This window comes from Athene cunicularia (assembly GCF_003259725.1).
Source record: "Athene cunicularia isolate RWA chromosome 15 unlocalized genomic scaffold, athCun1 chr15_part1, whole genome shotgun sequence".
In the NCBI taxonomy this organism is placed as follows: domain Eukaryota; kingdom Metazoa; phylum Chordata; class Aves; order Strigiformes; family Strigidae; genus Athene; species Athene cunicularia.
Window position 1 is genome coordinate 13,541,138 of NW_020799121.1, and position 20,946 is coordinate 13,562,083.

The 20,946-nt window shown below is 37.2% G+C and overlaps 1 protein-coding gene across 4 annotated transcripts; it reads right to left on the reverse strand.

Moving 5' to 3' along the window:
- Positions 1 to 7,126: 7,126 nt before the first annotated feature.
- Positions 7,127 to 20,910, reverse strand: ZCCHC8 (zinc finger CCHC-type containing 8). 4 transcript variants are annotated; one of them, XM_026859781.1, is made up of 14 exons: positions 20,681 to 20,910; positions 19,975 to 20,069; positions 19,391 to 19,465; positions 18,751 to 18,856; positions 17,948 to 18,025; positions 17,542 to 17,645; positions 15,741 to 15,806; positions 13,806 to 13,869; positions 13,191 to 13,333; positions 12,286 to 12,428; positions 11,497 to 11,612; positions 10,347 to 10,430; positions 9,392 to 9,506; positions 7,127 to 8,636 (listed from the first exon to the last, which is right to left on the reverse strand). In XM_026859781.1, the coding sequence occupies exons 3-14, from the start codon at positions 19,408 to 19,410 to the stop codon at positions 7,828 to 7,830; spliced, it is 1,848 nt and encodes a 615-aa protein (XP_026715582.1). In that variant the 5' UTR covers positions 19,411 to 19,465; positions 19,975 to 20,069; positions 20,681 to 20,910; the 3' UTR covers positions 7,127 to 7,827. The 4 variants fall into 4 exon arrangements, with proteins under 4 accessions (XP_026715582.1, XP_026715583.1, XP_026715584.1 ...); XM_026859782.1 differs by having other exon boundaries at positions 13,806 to 13,866; positions 19,975 to 20,909; XM_026859783.1 differs by lacking the exons at positions 15,741 to 15,806; positions 17,542 to 17,645; positions 19,975 to 20,069; positions 20,681 to 20,910 and having other exon boundaries at positions 13,806 to 13,866; positions 19,391 to 19,464.
- Between the last annotated feature and the right edge of the window lie 36 nt (positions 20,911 to 20,946).

Consider the following 20,946-nt stretch of genomic DNA (forward strand, 5'->3'; position numbering starts at 1 on the left):
GAAGGGGCCCGAGCACCGGCAGCGCTGACCCCGCGGGAAGGCGCTGCGGCAGCAGCCCGGTGTGAGGGGGGGTGTGGAGAAGAGACAGGGAGGTGTGAAGCAGAGAGCTCTTAACGGATGAATAACTTTACTGTCTGCTTCTTTTCTCCATTTTCCTTTTGTCCTGACGCGCGGAAATGTATCGTTCCTTCGCTTTCTCTAAAGTACTTCGTATTTTAATTGTCGTTGTGTTTGCAAAGCAACACATTAGAACGTGGCGTTCTCCTGTTGCTAAAGTTTAAGGAGCTGTAGCAGGAGCTCCAGCGCCATCACCATCAATTTAATACGAATTTTCAAGGCTGAATCAAACAGCTCTGCTTCACCTCCTTACCTCTCATAAATAGGCAACAGAGCCCAGCCAGGGCTGGCCCGTAACTGCTGAATTCATCACAAAGCGAACCTCAGTTTGCAGCCTCACAGATCATTTCGTTTCTGCATGATGCCATTCAAACAAAAGGGTGATGAGAAAGCAGTTCCATTGCTGGAGACTGATTGCAATTTGCTTCATTCTTTGGCATTAATCCAGCATGGCAAAGCACAAAATGGTGTGACGCAGTCCCCCAAATAATAGGTTTCAACTACATCAGCATTTAGCGATGTTTGTTAGAATTTCACTTCCTAAATGATAAATAGAATCTCTTACCATGGCCATTAGATGTTGAAACAGATACTCGAATCCATGTACAGCCACCCTTCTTTCTCCCTGCAAAATTTGATAAAAGTTTTGCTGAATAAGGACTTCAGGATTTAAATATTTGATTGTATTTAGAAGCACAGAGCCAGCGAACAATTACTTAAAACAAAAAATTGACCCTGCAGTCCCTAGGTATGGAAATAGTCCCCAAGACAAAAATTGCAATTATAGTAAAAGCTAGACTCAGACTAACTTTACAGAACACTTGCCCAAAATACCTGTTGGCTTGGCAGTTGGGAACCTTTGTGCTTGTTTCTGGTACTTTTGAGCTTTCTGTATTGTTCTGATGCTAATATAGAACATGTTTCCCATCATTTTTCTTCACTAATTTGATTTTTTGTTTAACGGTTAATTTACCATGTAGGTAGATTTCAAGGGTATGCAGTTCAATGCACAACATAAAAATTTTTCTTAAGCAATGTTAGACTGATGTATCTAGTACAGAGCACAGCAACTAGAAGTGAGCTTACTCCTGAAGATAGAAATTAAGAGTTGAAGCTTTGTAATAAACTTGTAATAAGGTGCATGCAGTAACGAACAGTGGTGAAATAATAGATGAAAAGCAGTTCAGGTGTGTAAGCAGCTTTCTTTACTCCCTTGCAAGGCTAAAGCTAAAAGTGTCCCGTTACTAAAGCAAGAATTGAGAATGATGTCGCATAGATCAAAAGTTTCTACCTCTAAAGTGAATGTGCTGTTGGTTTTTCATGTTGTTTCCTAGCGAACAGAATTATAGATTCAAGATCAAGGTAGTCTTGTAGGAAACAAAGGGAGCAGTTATCCATCATTCAACCATTATCAACCTTCATATGGTGAAAAAGGAGCTTTAGAGCAACTGTAACTTAAGTTCATCCCAATTAGAAATAGTTGACTTAGCTTCTGTGTATCAGTCTACACTTAGGTGGAGACACACACAGACTGTGATAACAGTAACATCTAGTATGTTCACATCCAATTTTTAGCAATTATTAGAAAAAAAGATCCTGGGACCATAAATCATAGCACTATAAAGGATTAAATAGGATTGAAAGCCAGTTTCTTTGTTTCCAGTCCTAGTGGCTCTCTTTTCTGAACTGCATGATCAGATCAGTCAACATATAATACGCACACATTTTCTTAACTCTACAAAAACAGGAATTGCTGGATGCTCCTGGGGAATTCAGGATGCCAACATAACTACTGGCATCCTGACCACAAGTATAAGGTCCACTTTAGAATTAAAATTGTTTTCTTCAATAATGTAGGAACACCAGTTGTTTCTGCCCATTTTCATATTTGTGAAGAGTCCAAAATTAGCTTTCAGGATAGGTAAAATGTTGTTAAGAACTACATTTAAAGATATCCTGACTTAAAGAGATCCATTTTTATATTCAATGGGACATCCACACAGTATGAAGATTTTGAGTATAGGATTTTTTTTTCAATCTGAATGATCTCTTCAAGATGTACATTTGGAAATTCCTACACAGAACTGATGGTCACACCTGCTTCAGAAAAAGCAACTAATTGCCTTTTTATTTAATCACAGAAGTGCTGCTTCAAAAATCCCAGCAGAGAAACTTACACTATTATTTTCTGTAGTTGTTTCTGGTTTTGCAAAAACACAACAGGATTTCCCCCCACCTTTTAACCTGAGCAGTACGTGTTGCTCATCTATTTAAAGCTTTGTTGATCCCAAAGAGATTGTTTCCTGAAGCCTCTTGCTTACTCTTATTATTTCTGGCCTTAAATTTATGTCTCAAAAACCAGCACCCTTTGATTGATAGGTTATGTTAGATGAAAAATTCCCCTTTTAACCTTAGTTATTATGTATGCAACAGTTCCAAAAAAACCCCAAACAACCAAACCCCAAAACTGCAGATATGGCACTTTCACAGCTTCATGGATTGAAAGGCTGCAAGAAGTCTTTCCATTCTCAACATACTTGGTGGTTTCCTTCCCCAGGTCAGCCATACCACCCAGCAGCAGTACAAAAAAGCTCTGCAAGTCCATGTTCTTTGTTGGTGTGCTACACAAGGTAAACTTTCACCCAATGTTACATTATTTGTTCTACCAAACAGGGGTAAAACAACAGAGAATGGTATTTGAATGGATAGTATTTAAAGAATCCTTTCTGCATGCTTGTTTAAACAAGATACTTTACAATTTAACAGTAATGTTCATCTTGATTATGAGTGTTTCATTTTGCAGATAACTAAGACACCAGAGTCTATTAAAAAATGCACTATGCAAATCGTTCTAGCACTTATGTAAATAACAACAAAAGCTGAATTCTCACCTAGAGAAGCGAAGCAGGTTTTTTTTGTTCCTACTGAGGGTGCTGACTTCTAAAGAAAGGGTAAATAAACTTTTATTCAGTCATTGGATGACAGCTATATATATATACACACATGTTGTAAAACATGTCAAATCATTGTTGCTTAACTAAAGTTTAGGAAGAGTCCAATCATCACACATTAATTACCATGTTATTAAATCCATCCTGTTTGTAAGCTTCTCCAAGGATTTGAGACCAATTCCTACCTCTGACTCACCCCTTCCCACTCCCCAAAACATAAGTATGACTCTACAATGTATTCTTAGGAACAGTATCAATCTTCAGTGGCATTTACTCACCAGAGGCAATACAGCCGTGTTACAAACTGAAGGTACTAAAGTTCCATGGCAACTACGAACGCATTTGAAACACTTCAATTATATTTGAGCTTTTTCCTCCTCTTCGTTTTTCTTTTTTCCAGCTATCCTGCCTTACAGTGTTTGCAGTAAAAATAATTCTTAGCAGCTAACGTCTTTCAGATATCTTCTAGAATCTCATCCGTTTCTCTTTTCATGACATTTTAAGCATTGTGAATTAGGTTATAAGAATCCAAGTTAGAAAAATCAAATCCTTTTGAGATAACTAGCCACCTGATACCCTGAATATCTGCACAGATTAGATATTTTTAGATGTGCATAAGCATTTTTAAATACTTTTGCTGTTCTGAATGCTGTAAGCAAACATGAGTACTATGCCAACAGGAATCTGTGGGAAAATTTGAGTGATGCCTGCTCACACTATACCCACCTCATTACAGATTTTATTACTCATTCATTTTAGTAAACTCTAATCTAGGTTATTATGCCACACCCATCACCATGGGAATGTGATTTAAAAGTACCAGAAATATTTTGCTGTTCAGCTTTTTCTCAGACCTTGTAGTGTGATGTGATTGCAATTTCAATATAAAAAAACCATTTGAGTAGTTACACTTGTCAGACTCAGAAAAATCCAATAATTACAACCATCTTCAGTGCAGCAATAGTATTTCTTTACAGAAACAGTGAAGTAACAGTGAAGTATAGATAAACAGTACAGATAAATTGCTAAGAGATCAAGATGAATTCATTCCCAACCGTGAGAGAAACAGCAGGGATGACTCCCCATCCCTCATTAACTGTATGTTTTACAGCAGAGGTAAATACTGTAGTTTTACTTACTGGTTCTGCTTGATCTTCTCAGAGTGTTATCCAGACTGACCACCACCTCCATAGAAAGGACAATTTAAAAGATACCTCCGAGTGCCCAGTATTTTGTATGATTACCCTTATTTCAAATTAATTACTAAAAGTTAAAACCAAAAATTATACAGTCCCTGCCACAGACTGTCTGCTTTTCTGAGATCAAAACATAAGCATTAGAAAAATCTCATTTTAAGAGAAAAAGAGGTATCACAGGTATTTTTATAAGTTTTCTTTACAATTTGAAAGGCAAAAGAATAACAAAGTACTCTATTCCCAGCTATGTTTTGCTTTACCAGATAAGCAAAGAAATTTTTAGGCTAAGAGGGGGTAAATTGTGAGGTTTTTTAATACAGGGGTTGTACAGATCATTAGTGAAAAAGGGTTTGGATTTTGGCAGCCTCAGACTTGAAACTAAACACTTACAGATGTTTAAGATCAATAGAATAAGAAAAAAAGAAAAGCTCTCAATGTGTGGCATAGGTGGTCAAAGTCTAATAGTTCATGCTCTAATTCATAACAGGATTCAGGGATAGCCTCTGAACAGCCTACCCAGATAGCCCAGAGGCCAGGCAAGGCCTGGCAACCCTGTGCTTACCCCTGACTAGCCCCAAGCACCTCCCAGCTCAGCGTTTTCCTAGTCCCATGCTAACAGTCTGCTGGAGTGCCTATAACCAACTCATCATACAGATTTTGACTACGTAGGAAAAGATTCATGCCACCTATTTATTAATTAGATTGATATCATTAGAAAAGAATGAGCACTGGTATCGAACAACACTTTACTTACCCCCAAAACCATCTTCAAGACAGACAGGGATAATATCAAGGCTAAAAGGAGAAGGTCTAAACATCTGCTAAGTATTTTGCAGAAGCAGCACAAAAGCAATATAAAAAATAATTCGGAGCACACCGACAGCTCTGTATTTACAACAGCCTAGAGTCTTTCATTATGTGAAGAAACAAAACTGTTAAATGGGAACAATTCCAGTTGTGGGGATTTTAATTCAAGTATTATGTATGCGAGTGTGACAGCATGCGACACATACTTCCAACTGTAGCAGGCTACAGGTGAAGGACAAAAACATTTGCTGACTTGAACAACCAGTCAGTCCAGTCACTCTGGACAAAAGTTCCAGTGGATACAAAACATGGACTCAAACATAGTCCATTCCTGCCCCAAGCCACCCCCCCCAATAATACTTGTTTAGATACTAGAAGATATCAACTTCCAAAAATGAGAGAGATCTGTATCTCCAAGCAGTTTGTGTACAGCAAATACAAAAGTGGCCAAAGTGATAAAAAATGCTGAACAATTTAAAATTCAAAGCCTTAAAAAATTAAGGATTTAACATATTTAAACTATACTTAAACTAAGTTTACTATTACATTAAAAGCCCTGTTGCTGAAATGACTTCACTTTACCCTTACTCTAATACCTTCAGTATAATCTTAGAAGCAATAAAGTTAACAGATACCTTAGTGGTAAGTCTGGGAATTTGTACAAACTTTGAAGACTTATCTACTGTGAATAATTAGGTGGAAGGGTGATTTATTATTAATTTATTGTAAGCACACGGAGCACTAAAGGGTACTAAGCATACGAAGATGATTTTCATCTTGTGGTTGCTGTAAGCAAGGCAGAAGTACACAACTACTCCTGTAAAGTTTAGGCTTCATGTCCTACTAAAGAATTTCATAAGAGCTATTAAAAAAAGATCTGCTAAGGTGTGGAGAGTGAACTGCATGTTTAAAACATGATCGCCACAACACACCCAACAGGTGTGTACACTGAAATCATTACCTCATGCCCTGCATCCCATTATCATCCACATGGGAATGATACAGCACATAATGGCTTGTGTAAACTGTCATTACTGGCTTTTAACTTTATGGGAGGAGGAGGCTGGGAGAAAGTACAAGATCTCTGTATGCTTCGCAATAGAGATTTCTTTGTAAAGTATGCCGAAGCTAGAAGCAACGTATTATTTCATTATCCCATCCTGTTACAGAAAATACTACTATTTCTCCCATTAAAATATGAAAAAAGTCTTTCATTTTAGCACACAAGATGAACATTTTTACCTTGACCACTGCTTTCCAAATGCAACCAGATAAACTGAACTGGTATATGCTGCAAAAAGTTTTTTCCAGCCTCTCAGAAGACAAGCAGTTCATATATAAAGACACTGGTTTTCCCTTCCTGTAAAGTTTAGAGAAAAAAAAAGGAAATAAATATAAAAGCTTTAATTACAAAAAGCCTGGGGTTCTCTTCAGCATTCAAATGCAGAGTGTACCAATAGCATATATTAGATAGATCTTTGGGAAATATGTGATACCTGCAAAGCTGAGAATTTTAAAAAGTAAGTTATATTATCAAAACCTGCTTTGAACATCCCCCCTTCACAAGGCTTTTCTTGGAGACTTGCTATCTATTTTCTTAGAGACTATGCATCTCACGTGGCTAGGAAGACTTTTATTCCTGCATTTATATGAGGACAAATGCTTTACCAGCTCCAATGAACGCTGTTAAGTCAATCTAGTACTCCCTCTGTTGGCAACACAACTGATGTACAGTCATTTCACCTACAGGTCCCTCTGAAGGCAAGGGGGAAAAAAGCGTTACAACAAGTAATCAGCAAAATTAGAACACTTTTAAACTTTCAGAAGTGGCCAATTCTTCAGATTATGAAAACTGAGTGATATGGCAAGGTTCTATTTTAGTTAAAATAATTATAACAGCTTCTCAATTATGAAAACCTGAATCCAATTTTTGTGACCCTTCCCAATATATTTAGCTTTATTAATCTTCATTTTAATCAGCTTGTTTTTCTAATGATCTTCAGCAGCTTATTTTCAAAAATTAGCAGTTTGATGGTATAGGACTCAAATTAAAAATCTTTATATAAAAGCTCATTTATTAAACCTCTGTACACAACAATGAACATGTATGTACAGCAAGTTTACATGAATGATGATGTTACAAAAGATACAGTGGTAATTAAAACTGACCCACATAAATAATTTATAAAAATATTTGAAATGGTGAAGATAATGCTGGTAATCCCTGATTATTTTAATCCAACTGCCAGGATTTTAATGTGGGAAATCTTAATGTTAGAACTTTTAAAAAACATTCTGAATATATTAAACTTATCTACAGGATAATTAGCAAAATGTATCAAGTATAGATTATTGTACAAAGGACAGATATTAAAAAAATCACCAATCCACCTGAAACTCAAGGACAATATAAACCTTAGCCAAAGTAATTAACAGCAAACCACAAACTCCTCTTTTTAGAGTTTTATGTATTGGCAAATAAATCGCCCTTAACAAATCAACAGTCCTGGTATTCCTTAATGGAATGGTGCAATTTGGGAAAATTTTTCTGTATTTTCTGGCCGCATTGGTGGTCCTGGTCAATATGGAAACCCTGCACTGACTTCAGTTCCAAGGAAGAATGGGGCAGAGCTGTATTTGACAAGATTTTCTCCTTCCCACAAAGGATGAGGAAGGGTATTTGAGTTTGTAAAACTGGAGGAGAGAGAAGGAAGCAGGGATTTGGGCATAACGAAACAAATTAAAAACAGTTAAAATTAAGTCTTTTTCTTTTGCTGGTTTCTTGGGGAATTTTTTAACACGCTCCTTATTCGTAGATAAACGCCTGTTGATTCTGCCATATTTTCAAATTCAAATGGTGTTATGCCTGCAGCAAACTTGCTCATATCAGGAACAAGACTGGAATTTCTTGCAGATGATTCAGTGCTTGTGGCTACCTTATTACCACCTGTATTTTCTCCATCGTTAACCTCACGGTTGGGAGCAGGCATGGTGTTATCCAGCAAACCTTCAGAATCTGTATTTTCAGGATTTTCCTTTAAATTAAGTAAACTATCTCCTGGACTAGGACCAGTTATAGAATGTTCATTTTCTGATATCTGTTCACTGATGTCAGAAAGCCTTCTTTCCACTGTAATCACCTTATCAGATGATTTTACTTCTGCAACAAGATCTACTTCGTTCCTAGATGGTGATGACGTAACAGAATTTCCAGTTAAAGGTGTATCGATGGGAATATCAGAGTCACTGTTTGTGCTTTCTGCCTGCTCTAGAGCTGCCCAGATTAATCGCTGCTGTTCCTCCAGCTCTTCCAAGGTCAGGGTATCCTCATCCATGATTGAGTCCACTATTTTTGGCTGAAGAATATCACTGGAAGGATTCAATGGTGGAGTAGTCCTAGGAAGAGGAGGGCGGGTGGGTATTGAAGGTTGAAGCGGTGTAAGATTTAGTGGAGGTGTTCCTCGTGGTAAAGAAGGAGGAGTTGACATCGATGGATGTCCAGGTGGCAGTGGAGGTTGGAACTGAAAACTATTATGAGTTTGAGATCTTTGTGACACTTCCATATCTAGAAACAGATTAAAAGACATCTATTAGAATCTGAAATGTGACTGGAACAAGACTCAAAGTGCCAGTGTTCTGATTAACTACCAGACTTACATCTTTTCATCCTTGGTTTTCAGCTGAGATAGAACAAACTTTTTGAAGGTTTTAATATCCACTGAAACTATGGTTTTGGGGATTTCAACGCTGCTAGCCATTCAAGCAGGAAAGGGAAAAAAAAGATAAAATACTCCTGAAGGTATTGAGAACAAGCTTATTCCACACTGAAGGATTTCCTCATAGGAAATCCAGAAGGAAAGCCAGAAGTTTCTCCACCTATTCTAACATTTAAACACCACTAAGTCCTCCTGTGAGTTTGACTCATTTTTAAGAAGTTGTGAGCTTGTAACTTCCTACATTATTTCATCCAGATATTTAAAGACTTGGAGGTCTTCATCACAGAAGTTTCTTTACGATACACCTGAAGTAAAGAGATTGGAATTTGTAACGTAACACTCCAATCGCTCTGGGCACACTTGAAACCTCTTGCTTGGTACTGGAAAATACGACAAACACAGCAACAGAGAATGATTGTTGTACAGAGGCCCAAACACAACTGCACTGGGACACCGCTAGCATATAGTAGCAGTTATGTTAATTACCACCATAACGAATACAGACATATTGGTTTCTCTTTATGAACACTGACATTTCAATTCAGACAAAGTTATAAAAAAAAAAATATTGAAACTAGGAAAAAAAATTGCAGAATAACTATACCAGAATCTAGGTCCATGTTAGCTGCTGGTACCTCTGAATTGTCTTCTCTTGGTCGTTTTGAATGATGAGACCTTGACTGAGATGCAGCCCTTTTATTGCTAGATTTTGGACTTGGCTGGTAAGAAATTATCCAGGAAAACAAAATAAATTAGTATTACATTGTACAAGGTAACATTTCCAGTTATAAGAACATACTTAAAACAATTTCATAACTATACAATCATTCGGCAACTCAGTCTGTAAACTAGACATTGAAGTTTGAGAGATTTCATGCAACTGAACAGAACTGTAATCTTGTTTGGGTTTAAGTGGCAAAAGAAAAGACTGTCTGCATTCCTAAAACAGGATTGTGACCAAGTTTCCACCTGGACACCTAGATCTTCTGAGACCATCACAACTCAAGTATTGTGCATCCCTTCCCGGCCAGCTTAGAATTTAGTGTTTAATTCCATATAGCACTGTACTTTGGGGCAGAGATCAGAGCACACATCTTCCATCCTTAACTGGAAGTAGTCTGCAGTAGGTAACAGTAGGCTAGAGTCACATTAGAGAAGACTTGGGAACAATACAGGACAGGACTACCACATGTTTTCTCAAGTCACTGTAGTAAGATTACTGTAAATTGTGACTATAGCAAGTAAGCTGTTCACTTATTAGGGAAGTCTGGAACTAAGACAGTTTTTAGGCTGTACAAGTTCAAAGCAACCTTTTTTCATGACTGCTTATAATATTGCACAACTGGGATCTGCTTATATTAATAGAAATAACAGAATTTGTTCTAAACATGAAGCTCCTTTTTGTTAGAAGAGATAAGCCAAGCATCAGCATTTCACACGTAGTGGTGTCAATAAGAAAGTCTATTCCCTTGTGCAAAAAAACAAAAGATCATCACTGGCTACATTAACTACAAGACAACATTCTCCCCCCTCCCCGAATAACAATGAGATACATTCACCGCATGAAAATTAGACAGGTAGTGAGCAAAAACATCCTTCTGTTGAGATGGCTGCATGGGGATGGAACCAAATATCTGCCATTCCTATAACATAAAAAAAAAAAAAGAGAAATAACATTGCATATATTTGGCTAATAACATGACGGTAAAACTTAAGAGACACGAAGAGATTAACAAGCCAAGATTAATTCAAGTTCTCATCAAAAGCTTCATTTATTACAGTAAATAGTAGGAACTCTCACTTGTGAACAAAAACAACTGATGCAACACACTATGACCAGTAAGAACAGTAATTTTTAAAAAACCCATCACCTTTACAAAATGTCTTGTTAACCATTTCATAGCAACTACTCTTCAACATTTGCAACACAACTACAAACTTCCCCTTGAAATAACTGTTAAGTCCAAAAAGGGTTACTTTGAAAAACTGTTAATTTTTAGTGAAAACTGAAACAAACTTGGACAGAACACAGAATGAAAAAAACCCACATTTGGAGGCCACTAAATGGGCAAACGTAAAGATGCAAAAGAGAATGTTTGAGTGCTTCTTTTTAATGCACAGGCATTAACATCAGTGATGAAGTTCACTACTAATAGCAAAATGCTTCTGAAAATAAAAGTTCAGCAGCAGCAGCCACAGGAGATTCCCTGTGTGCTCTTTGCTTAAGGGAGCACCCACCGTGTGGGTCTTCTGATAGGACTTGTTTCGTTCGAGCTGTTACAAAGCTTCCCAGAGGTTGTACACTGGTCTGATGTAGTTTTCTATGGTTGAAATTATATTTATGGTAACACCCAGTAATTGTCATATACCAATATTCAGAAAGTGCAGATGTACGGAAGGAGCATGTGTAAAGTTGTGTGTTTAAAAAAAGCCCCACTGAACTATCCTTCTAGGCTCCTGTTGGTCTCATAGTGGAAATAATCAGCACAGAAGCACTGTCAGACCCTATGCACAAGAGCTGACACAAGATATCAGATAGATGGATATCATTTCAACTACCTCAACAGCCTCCAGTCCCAAACCAGGTGCTTAAAATTAAGAGCCTGTTGAAAGAAAATTGTCGGATGCAGAACACAAAACATTAAACTTGGCTAAAAGCAATTAATAGTACTCAGCATGTTGTTTAGAAGGCAGAGGACAGCCACTTACATCTGGGATCCCACTTGGAGTGGATATATTAAAGCCTGGATAGTTTATCAACTTAGAGACATCGTAAGTGGTGCGTTTCAGCTGGTGGGATCCTTCATCTTCTGTTCCACCATCATCTATAAAGAAATATGTTTATTATTGTTGCTCATTAAGAACATTACTGAAAAAATCCACAGGATTTAAGAACAGAGTTTTGGGGTTTGGAATATAAGTACTGATAGAGGTTTTGTAATCCACAAAGGCAATAATAGTGACCAAATTATTTGGATATTTGCATGAAGCTTCCCCAGAAACCTATCTGGGTATTCATCATACTACTACTCTTCATGTACTATTACTAGCCTCAGAATTTGTATCAGGACTGTTCTGCAAGATGCAACATAAATGTTGGTCATCAGTAAAAAGCTGGTAAATTACTTGGTAAGTTGGATTTCAAGAAACATATTCTTTGCTTGCTGGTGGTCTTCTTACTCTTACATAATAAGTTATATAAACTTTAGAGAATATTATTGTTTCTTTCATAAAACCTAAGTAAAGTTTATTAAAAAAAGGAAGAAGAAATTTGACAATAGGCTATCTGCAAGCCCCGCAGTTTCACAGGAGCTCTGTGTTCTAATAGCAAGGGCCAATTAGAGTGAAATCACACTGATGAAGTCTTCACCTATGCAATCCAATCGTTATAAAAGTTACTTCACTGTCACATCATAGCTACTTAATTGTCTCCTGAATAGTGCACAGCCAGTCATAGCCTGCATGCTGAAAACTGCCTTCCCACAGCACACTCCTTACCTTTGCCATCGTAAAGCGCAAGTCCCGAGTGCTCCATTTCAGCCTCCTTGAGCCAGCCTGGAGGATAACCCAGCTGACGCATGCGATAGATAAACGGAGGAAGACTCTTATCTGTGACACCGAGTGCATCTTGAAGTTCCTCGCTAAGTTAAGAGAACAAACAGAAAACCGAATGTCCTCCAAGGAAAATCCATAATCGAATTTTGACAAAAGGAAGTTAAGAACATTTTGTTGAATTTTAAACTGTCAAGTTGAAATAACTTAGTTTTAGCTAAACTATGTTGCCTGTCAACCCCAGATATAACAATTTTAATTTAAAATCAGCTCTGATGTTAAAGACAACTGTTAATACTTTAACTTCTTGTATTCTTAATTACAAGAATTAATTCTACACCAAGAACAACTTAACTTGTAACTTCTAATTCATGGCCTTAACTGTGGCTATCATGACAGGAAGGGTGGAACAATGCAAAATCAAATTTACTGGTGATTTCTTTGGAGACTGCTACAGCCATATTATGATTTTTTAAAACATTTTGAATAGAGAGAAAGAGGAAGGGACACTCAAGGCTCAAAGTTTTAATAATTCTGCATGCATTTTTAGTTTATTAGGAACATAATTGCAATTTGAGTAGCCAAAGAGTAACATTTATCTCCCTACACTGGGGAAAGTGCCACAGGAAAGGGTAGGACTATTAAGCTAGCAATGAGTTTTCATTTGAAAAATACCTGTGTAACTTATTAAACCAAACTGTATTTTGCAAACAAATTCAAACATAATACACCCACAGTTAAGAGTGGCAGATGGACTTAATACAACTATGGAAAGTAACATCTGGCACTCCAAAAGTAGAAAAGATATTCCAGAAAAGCAGCGCAACAGCTAATGGAAGAAAAAAAGATACCTAATTACTCCTGGTTTAAATTTTCCAAACCTCTCTTCTACTTCTTCTGCATGATAACGCTGCTGAAAATTCTGATTGCTCGCTTCACCACAAGCTTCCAAAAATTCCTTTCTCTTCTCACTTATACGAGCTGCATTTCGTGGCTTAAAGATAATACAATTGGGAAGTTTACATTTGAACCATTTACAATTTATGCACTCCTTCACCCAACATAAAACTGGCACTCCTTGCCCTCAGCATGCTTAATCATTTATCACCTGGCCATGTGATAGAACTACAGTTGTAATGAAAACTACATCACAAAAAAAAAAAAAGGAGTATTTACACTGGATCTAGTGAAGCTCTCAAACAGGAGGAAAGATTATTCAAACTGCAAAATGTCCCTCTATAAACTAAAGGAGATATTCAAACCATTATGCTACAAAATTAATTTACATTCTGATTTACAATGTTAGAATTTATGAGTACGAACAGTATAATCTAACCAACAGAGATGAACAACCATTTGTACATCCTAACCCCAGTGCATCTAATTATTTTTATTTTAAATGGTGCAGTTACACTGAAACATTTCTTGGAGAGCAGCAGGCTTTTGAATATTGATGTAGACTTTACCTTTGGACAGTCTTTCATCTGATGGTCTTCAGAACCACAATTGAAACAGTGAGGTTTTGGCCTGCTTAAAAAATGCAGAAAAAATTAAGCCTGAAAATAATTTTGCAATGTTAAATGCACTTAATCATTGTAAATCTTGTTAAATTTTTAGTTTTAGACTTAGAAAGAAAAAAAATGTAGGCATTGCGTGCCGATTTCATATGCTGTCTTCTGCTTCTCTAAAACTGACTGCTTAATGTCAAGCTTCAAAAGAGAGTAACACAATCCTGTTTACTTCACAGTCCTAAGGAGAACATAAGACATAAAAGACACACAGCCACAGCATGAGGGGACATGACAGCATGTGGAGAGGAAAGAAAGAAAGAAAGAAAGAGAACTAAAAGTACAGTGGAAAAGTAGTAATTCCAAGCAGAAATGGAGTTTTTACATCCCATATAATAGAGATCTATTCCTTTAATAGGGAATAGAATAGTCATAGAATAATTCAGGCTGGATCTCAGGAGACCTCTAATCTAGTCCCTTAATCAAAGCAGGGTCAGCTGTAAGATTAGACCAGGTTGCACACAGATTTATCCAGTTGGGTCTTGAGTATCTCTCAGGATAGAGACTGCATAACCTCTCTGGGCAACCTGATCCAATAGTTTACTGCCCTAAAGGTGGAAAAGCTTTTTCTTGTATCATGCTGCAGACAAAAGAGTACTCACCAAAGGATTTCTGCTTCTGATTGAATATATAAACATTTGCTTAGGTAGCACCAATACATGAAAGCAAAACCTACACACTAAAGCTTATGCTATGTCCAGAGGAAGGAAAGTGAAGATGTTAAAACAATACTTTTAACTCTAGAGTGCAGATAAGGAACCCGTCAATTTAACATGCCTGTCACACATTAATACCTCTGTTTTTCTTTTTATGCTTTTATCATCAGAGGTCTGATTTTTTACAATAGTGAGAATCAGTTATCAGTAGAAACAAGCATAACTACTTCTTTGGAAAGTCCTGGTCCACAGTTTGAACAAGTTATGCATATTGTGAAATTGTGCACTGAAAACCTGGAATGGAACTGCAGCTGCCTTCAAGTTTAATTTTCCTTGTAAATTCATACCATGGCAGCAAACATTTTCACTATTATGGGGGAGGAATCCCAATCTCTTACAAGGTTCTAGAGAAAGATTTCTTTTCTGAACATTCCTTTTTACCAAATTTGGATGGGAACTAGAAGTGGAGACAAAAGGTTGACACAAGAATGAATGCCCACACAGGCACACACTCCAATCCCGAATCCTCTAATAAGATTAAGTGAAGTGCATCTTCATCAAACAGAAACCTTCTGCGGGGATCCAAGTATTTTATCACCATCCCTATCATGAGCACAACACCCTTCAATCTGCTTTCCATTCAGACAGTAGTATGAGTTTAACTCAGCATGCCCCTTTATCTTTTGAAATTCCCACTAAAAGCTTGCCTGGTCTTCACTTCATCTGAAAATCAGTGACTTTAGATGCTGCGAAGACCACCCGAGCTGTGAGGTGGAAACTCAATTCACTTCTTACCTCCCATAAAAGCTATACAATCAACTCTTAAAATCAATTTGTCTTAGAAGTCTGTACAAAGTAAATTGAACAGGAGTTGTTCTACAAAACAGTAGGAATGATGATAGCACACCAGTGCAAGGATGACAAAAGCAATCACTAAAAAGGCAAGCAACAGAAGAACCAAGCATAAACTCCAGAAAGTTTTTACACACTGATTTTAGGCCCTTCTTTAAGCAAATCAATAAACAAGAGACTGACTGACTGCAAAGCAGTCAGCACTGGTTTACTTAACTTAAACTCATCGCTCAAGTATGTTCAAGGGTTTAGTATACTGGGGAATAATCATAGTGTACATCTGAACTTTTCAGCTCAAAACTTTATATTTAAGAATAATACAAACCTTTTTGGTTTTACTTGTATTTCTTGTCCTTCTAGGGAGAGAATCTGGCTGAAAACTTGCTGATATCTTTAGATTTCAATAAGGAACTGCTACTGGATGAAGCAAAATTTCAATCTTGTTTAAAATATCAGTGAAAACCTAACAGTGCTTTGAATGGAATACTGACTCTTCCAGACAGATGGGTCCTCGATATGGTCCATAGTATAAGCTATAAAACTATACCTACGATCAACTATTTGTTAAGAAGGTCTTACGTTGTTTCCCCCTAACCAATTTCTATCCAGTAACCAATTTTGTTCTTTATCAGCACTTGCTAAAACCGTCTTGTTTATAGGCAGAAGTTTTAAGCTAATAATTCTGATACGCTTCACAGCAATCTTATTAATAACGTATTTTGGTAGAGTTTCAAAAATATAACTCACTTCTCAAGTAGGTAGAGACAGGTCATATCATACTACTTGTGTTAGCTTTTGGACTGCAGTGTGTCAGCTGCTCTGCCCATTTGTCTAAGAAAAGTATGAGAAGACAAGAGGGCCGCCAGCAAACCGGCATGGTAAAGACTAAGAGGTTCAGCAGAGTTCAGAAGCACAGCAGTTTCCAGAATTTACCAGTTGCTTTTAAAAGGAAGAGCAGATGCCAGATACGAGTTGAACTGAGAAGCAGTGTTAATTGAGTGCAGTACTTCAGTCAATTAGAAGCATGGTACTCGATATACCATTCCACTCAGAAGTGCTATTTTTGGCTTAATGTCATCTATAGGAGATCTAAAGAAAGACCCAGTAAGTATATTTAAAGAACAGTATCAAAGCTAAGCTGGCAGATGTGAAAGTTTAGCCACACTTAAATTGGCATTTTAGGAGAAATTCCCCTGTTAGGCATCTACTTCCTTTATCTAGAGGTTGGGAGACAGTACAAATATCAATTGGAGAATAGGATTTAGAGAATAGGCACTAGAACAGAGACAGCTTTCCAAATGTAAAATTACAGCACAGTGCATACATACTCAAAGGCAGGCACAAGAAAACCCAAGTTAGCCGGCTTATAAATTTGCAATTTTCATTCAGATACAAGTAGTTTTTTAATACTAGGAAATGACCTTTATTACAAGTTTGACAACTAAATATTGCCGAAATTAACTGTGAAACTGGTTCTCGTCCTGACTCCTTCCTGGGGCAGAAGCAATACTGGAAAACTGGGGAGATGAGATTACTTGTGCAATTTCTTTTTTGTCATGGAGGACTACAGTATTAAAAAACACTCTTCCCAACATCTGCCTCAATCCCACCTTTCAAAAACTGGCTTTAATAAACAGTAAAGAATCAACTTTAAAATTGGTGCAAGTTAAAAGCATTCCAGAATTAAATTTTAAGAGACTTTCCCTCCGGCTCCCTCATTTGGAATAAAACACCTTCCAGTATATTTGAGTTTGCCAAATCCTTTTCTTCTCCCAGACAGCTGATTTTATAGAGGGAGAAGGCTTATTCATATCTGGAATGAGCCTTCATTTCAAACCTGATTACAGACTGTCCCAGAAAATTCCTAAAGTCACAAGATGTATTTATGGGGATAAGGTATTCACTCTTCCCAAACATAAGCCTTCTAAAAATAAGCAAGCCAATCACATCAAAATACTTATATGTTTTGAGTAAAAAAAAAGCCATTAATGACTCATTAAAACTTTTCATCCGTAATGACTGATAGACATGTACAATCTACTGAACAGAATTTGAGTTCAATTTACCGACTGGCATGCTTTGGTTTTGACAAACGGAAAAACCCCTTGTTTTAATAAACAGGATACTTAGGTATTTCCCATCCTTCTGTCAGCTGTGGATTCTCATTTAATATAGGCTGTCCCAGTTTATCAAGACAAAAATTGGTAAAATACAGAACACTTCCTACAACCTGTAGAAAAAAAGTCAGAAAATTGTCAGAAATGTGTCAGTATTTAGGTCAGATTGGTAGCATTTCTATAAATTTACACTGCTTGATACACTTCCATTTTTTCCCCCACTCTGTAAGAATTTACAAATACATGCCCACACCTGTCCAAGTATTTTTTCAACTGTTGTAGCCAAAACATGCTGAGCTTAACTGCTATTACAGTGACAAATTTAAGAAGATCTTATTTTAAATGGCAGTGTATATTGAATATGTAGAATAAAGAGTCAGACCTACCATTGAAGAGTACATAGTCAAAAACTTACACTAAAAGCTTCTTTAATTTTTTTAACAGAATTTGAGCTTGCTGTTTTACGGTCTTCTTCCAGAAGAACACTGGAGGGCTGTCATGAAAAATAAAAATGCAAAGAATTAATTAAAAATAACAGTAAATAGAAGAGCTCCAAAATTACTAAAGTACGTAAAAGGCACAGAATACGGAATACAGCTTCTATTCTTTCATGAAACATTAGTTAAACAGTAGGATGGAGATGTCTCCATTAGTCGTAATGCTTTCCACAGTCCAAAGTATGACACAGCTCATTTCTAATGTTTCCTTTGCTGAGAAATACACTGCACAAGAACATCTCTATTCTTATTTCAAAAGCCAAGAGAAAGATGGAGAGAAATGTGCCATTTCACCCTTTTATTCAAAGTGAATGCTAAAAAGTGAACGTTAAGTAAATCTTAAACGAATAAGTAAATTCTAAACTAAGAGAAGTGGAAATTTCCAGATTCTGTTGTTCATCTATGTTTATATATATAAAGTTGAGCAGACTATCAGAAGAGGATATGTTAAATTTGTACCTTCTGATCTATTCTTGAGGATTTAAAGCAACTTATTGCTTTTCTTTTACACAGATTTCAGTAGGAACAATTTTAAAGAAGCATTTTCATGGGCAGAAAGGATATTTTCTTTGTCTTGGTCCTCTATGTAACAAATAGTTATACAACATTTGTTTGATAGTTACTTGATTTGCAATTAAACAGAAAAAAACATCTAGAATTCAGCTATATAGCACTGCAGTATTCCAATATTCCCACTACAAAGATGCAAGAGAAGGAGCACCTGTGGCTTAACATTGAAGTGTGTTTTTTCTTGTTCACCTCTCTTCTGCTCTTCATATTTCTGAACTAAATTAAAAACAAAATCTTCAATTTCTTGATGATACTGCCTGTAACAGAGTGAAGAAGTATACAGAGACAAAGATGTGAGCAACACTGAAACATATACTGGATGTCTTTTTTTTTTTTTTTTTTTAAGGTTTTACCATTTACTAAAGAACTTAGAAAAGGGGCAGTCAACTTCTTTCCTGTCCTCCTCCCAACTCCCACCACCATGAATGCAACCTATTATTAGAGCCTGTACATTAGTGTGGCAAAATCAACTCAGAAGCAGAGGAAATTTAATTTACTGTATTTACCCCTCATGGGTATTGTATTTATCACTCATGAAACTCAAACTGCTATTCAGATTGACTCCAAGCTCCTGGAAGTCACACTTCATTTCATGATAAAAACAGGTATTACTAATGAAAACAACAGACCTCCTGTCATATTGCTCATTATCCTCTCTCCCCTTCAAGCTTAACAAGTTTATGTTCTTGAATAAAAACATCTATCCATCCTTTGGGCAAACACTAACGTATCCAAAGAAAAAAAAAAGTCCCATTTCCCGTCAGGACTGCTTTTTCTTGGCAAGTACTTACTTAGAAATTACATTGTTCATAAATAAAATCTGTAACAGAGGTCCATCAAATTTTGAGTTGTCCACTGAAATTCCACTAGAAAAACAGAACAGAGACACAGACAATGGTTACTTCATTAGCTTTAAATATTCCCTAACCATTCTATCACAGCAAAGAGTCTCTAAGTCTACAAAGAGGAAGGTTTGGCCAACACAAGTTCTGTTCTTTTATAAGTTCCTTTTCACTGAAACAGAAAGCACCCTCTTCTAAGCAAAGGTGGTTGCCTGATGTGAGGTGGAAAGAAAACAAACCACCACCACACTACAGAAATTTTCTAACTGCAGTAAACTGCTATAACATTTTATAAATAAAGTCTCTTATTCAACTCTTTTAATACACTGTTTTCACTGCTGAACTTTACAAGAAACTATTTCCCACCTTAAGTTTCATAAACAGACAAATACAAATAAAGTTACAGCAGTACAAACTAACTTCTAAAAGACATGGCAGACACCGATTTGTTACCTCAGGCAGCTATTATCTCAGAAAAACTATTTCAGATATATGTAAGTGATACAAAGCATTTTAAGTCAGCATTAACATACCTAGGACGAGTCAGGATATTCAGCTTCCTTTTAAGTTCCTGATGTTAATCTCTTGTTAAAGAACATTACTTGCTTTAGAAGACACTGACCCACACCTTAATCAAAGAATCAAAACAAATAAGAAAACATCTAACAAGAATTCCACAGAACAACAAATGGGATTTCAGAGCTTCCTTTTCACTAAACAGAGGATTATTTGTAAATCCATCCATTGCTGAAGAAACACAATAAAATGCAAAAAAACCCCCAACCCTAGCAGATGAAAGACAGGACTAGCTGTGGCAATCCAAACCGTGTAATTTTCGTGCACTATGGCTGGATTATCAGATTTATAGTAGAATCATCACCAAAAAAAGTCAACAGTAAGACATACATAAATAGAAAATAAACTATAAAAACCATTTCAGATTACACTCTGCTGCACTATCGAACCCAAAAGCCCTTTGGGGAACCAATCACAATTTAACAGTTTAAAGTTATTTCTAGCTATGTCAAAAATGGATTTTCAAAGTAATCGTACAGCTGTTTCTTTTCCCTAGAAAGGAGCCCAGCGTCACGTGTTTTGACAGTCGCCCGAGCACTCAAGAACCCCACTACCTCCTTCGCCAACTTAAGTTCACACAGACCCAGACGTTCTGAGGATAAAAGTTTTCAGAGAAAACTTCCTCTTAAGTGATGGAAGCAGAAGCCAGGAAAAAGCAGCCACCGCACCCAAAGGCGGGCTCGCAGCGGCCCAGGGTGAGGAGCCGCCGCGGCGAGGCTGCCCCCTCCCCGCCAAATTCAATCCTCATCGTCCCTCAGGACGCGCCAGGGCTCCGGCTGCCAGGCAGACACCGACAGGGCCTTCCCCCACAAAGGCACAGGGCTCGGCCTCCCGGAGGTCCCCGGGAGGCGGGAAAAGCCGGAGCCCTCCGGCCGGAGGCGGCCGGCAGCCCCAGGAGGGGCAGGCGCCAAGGCTGGCCCGGAAGGGAA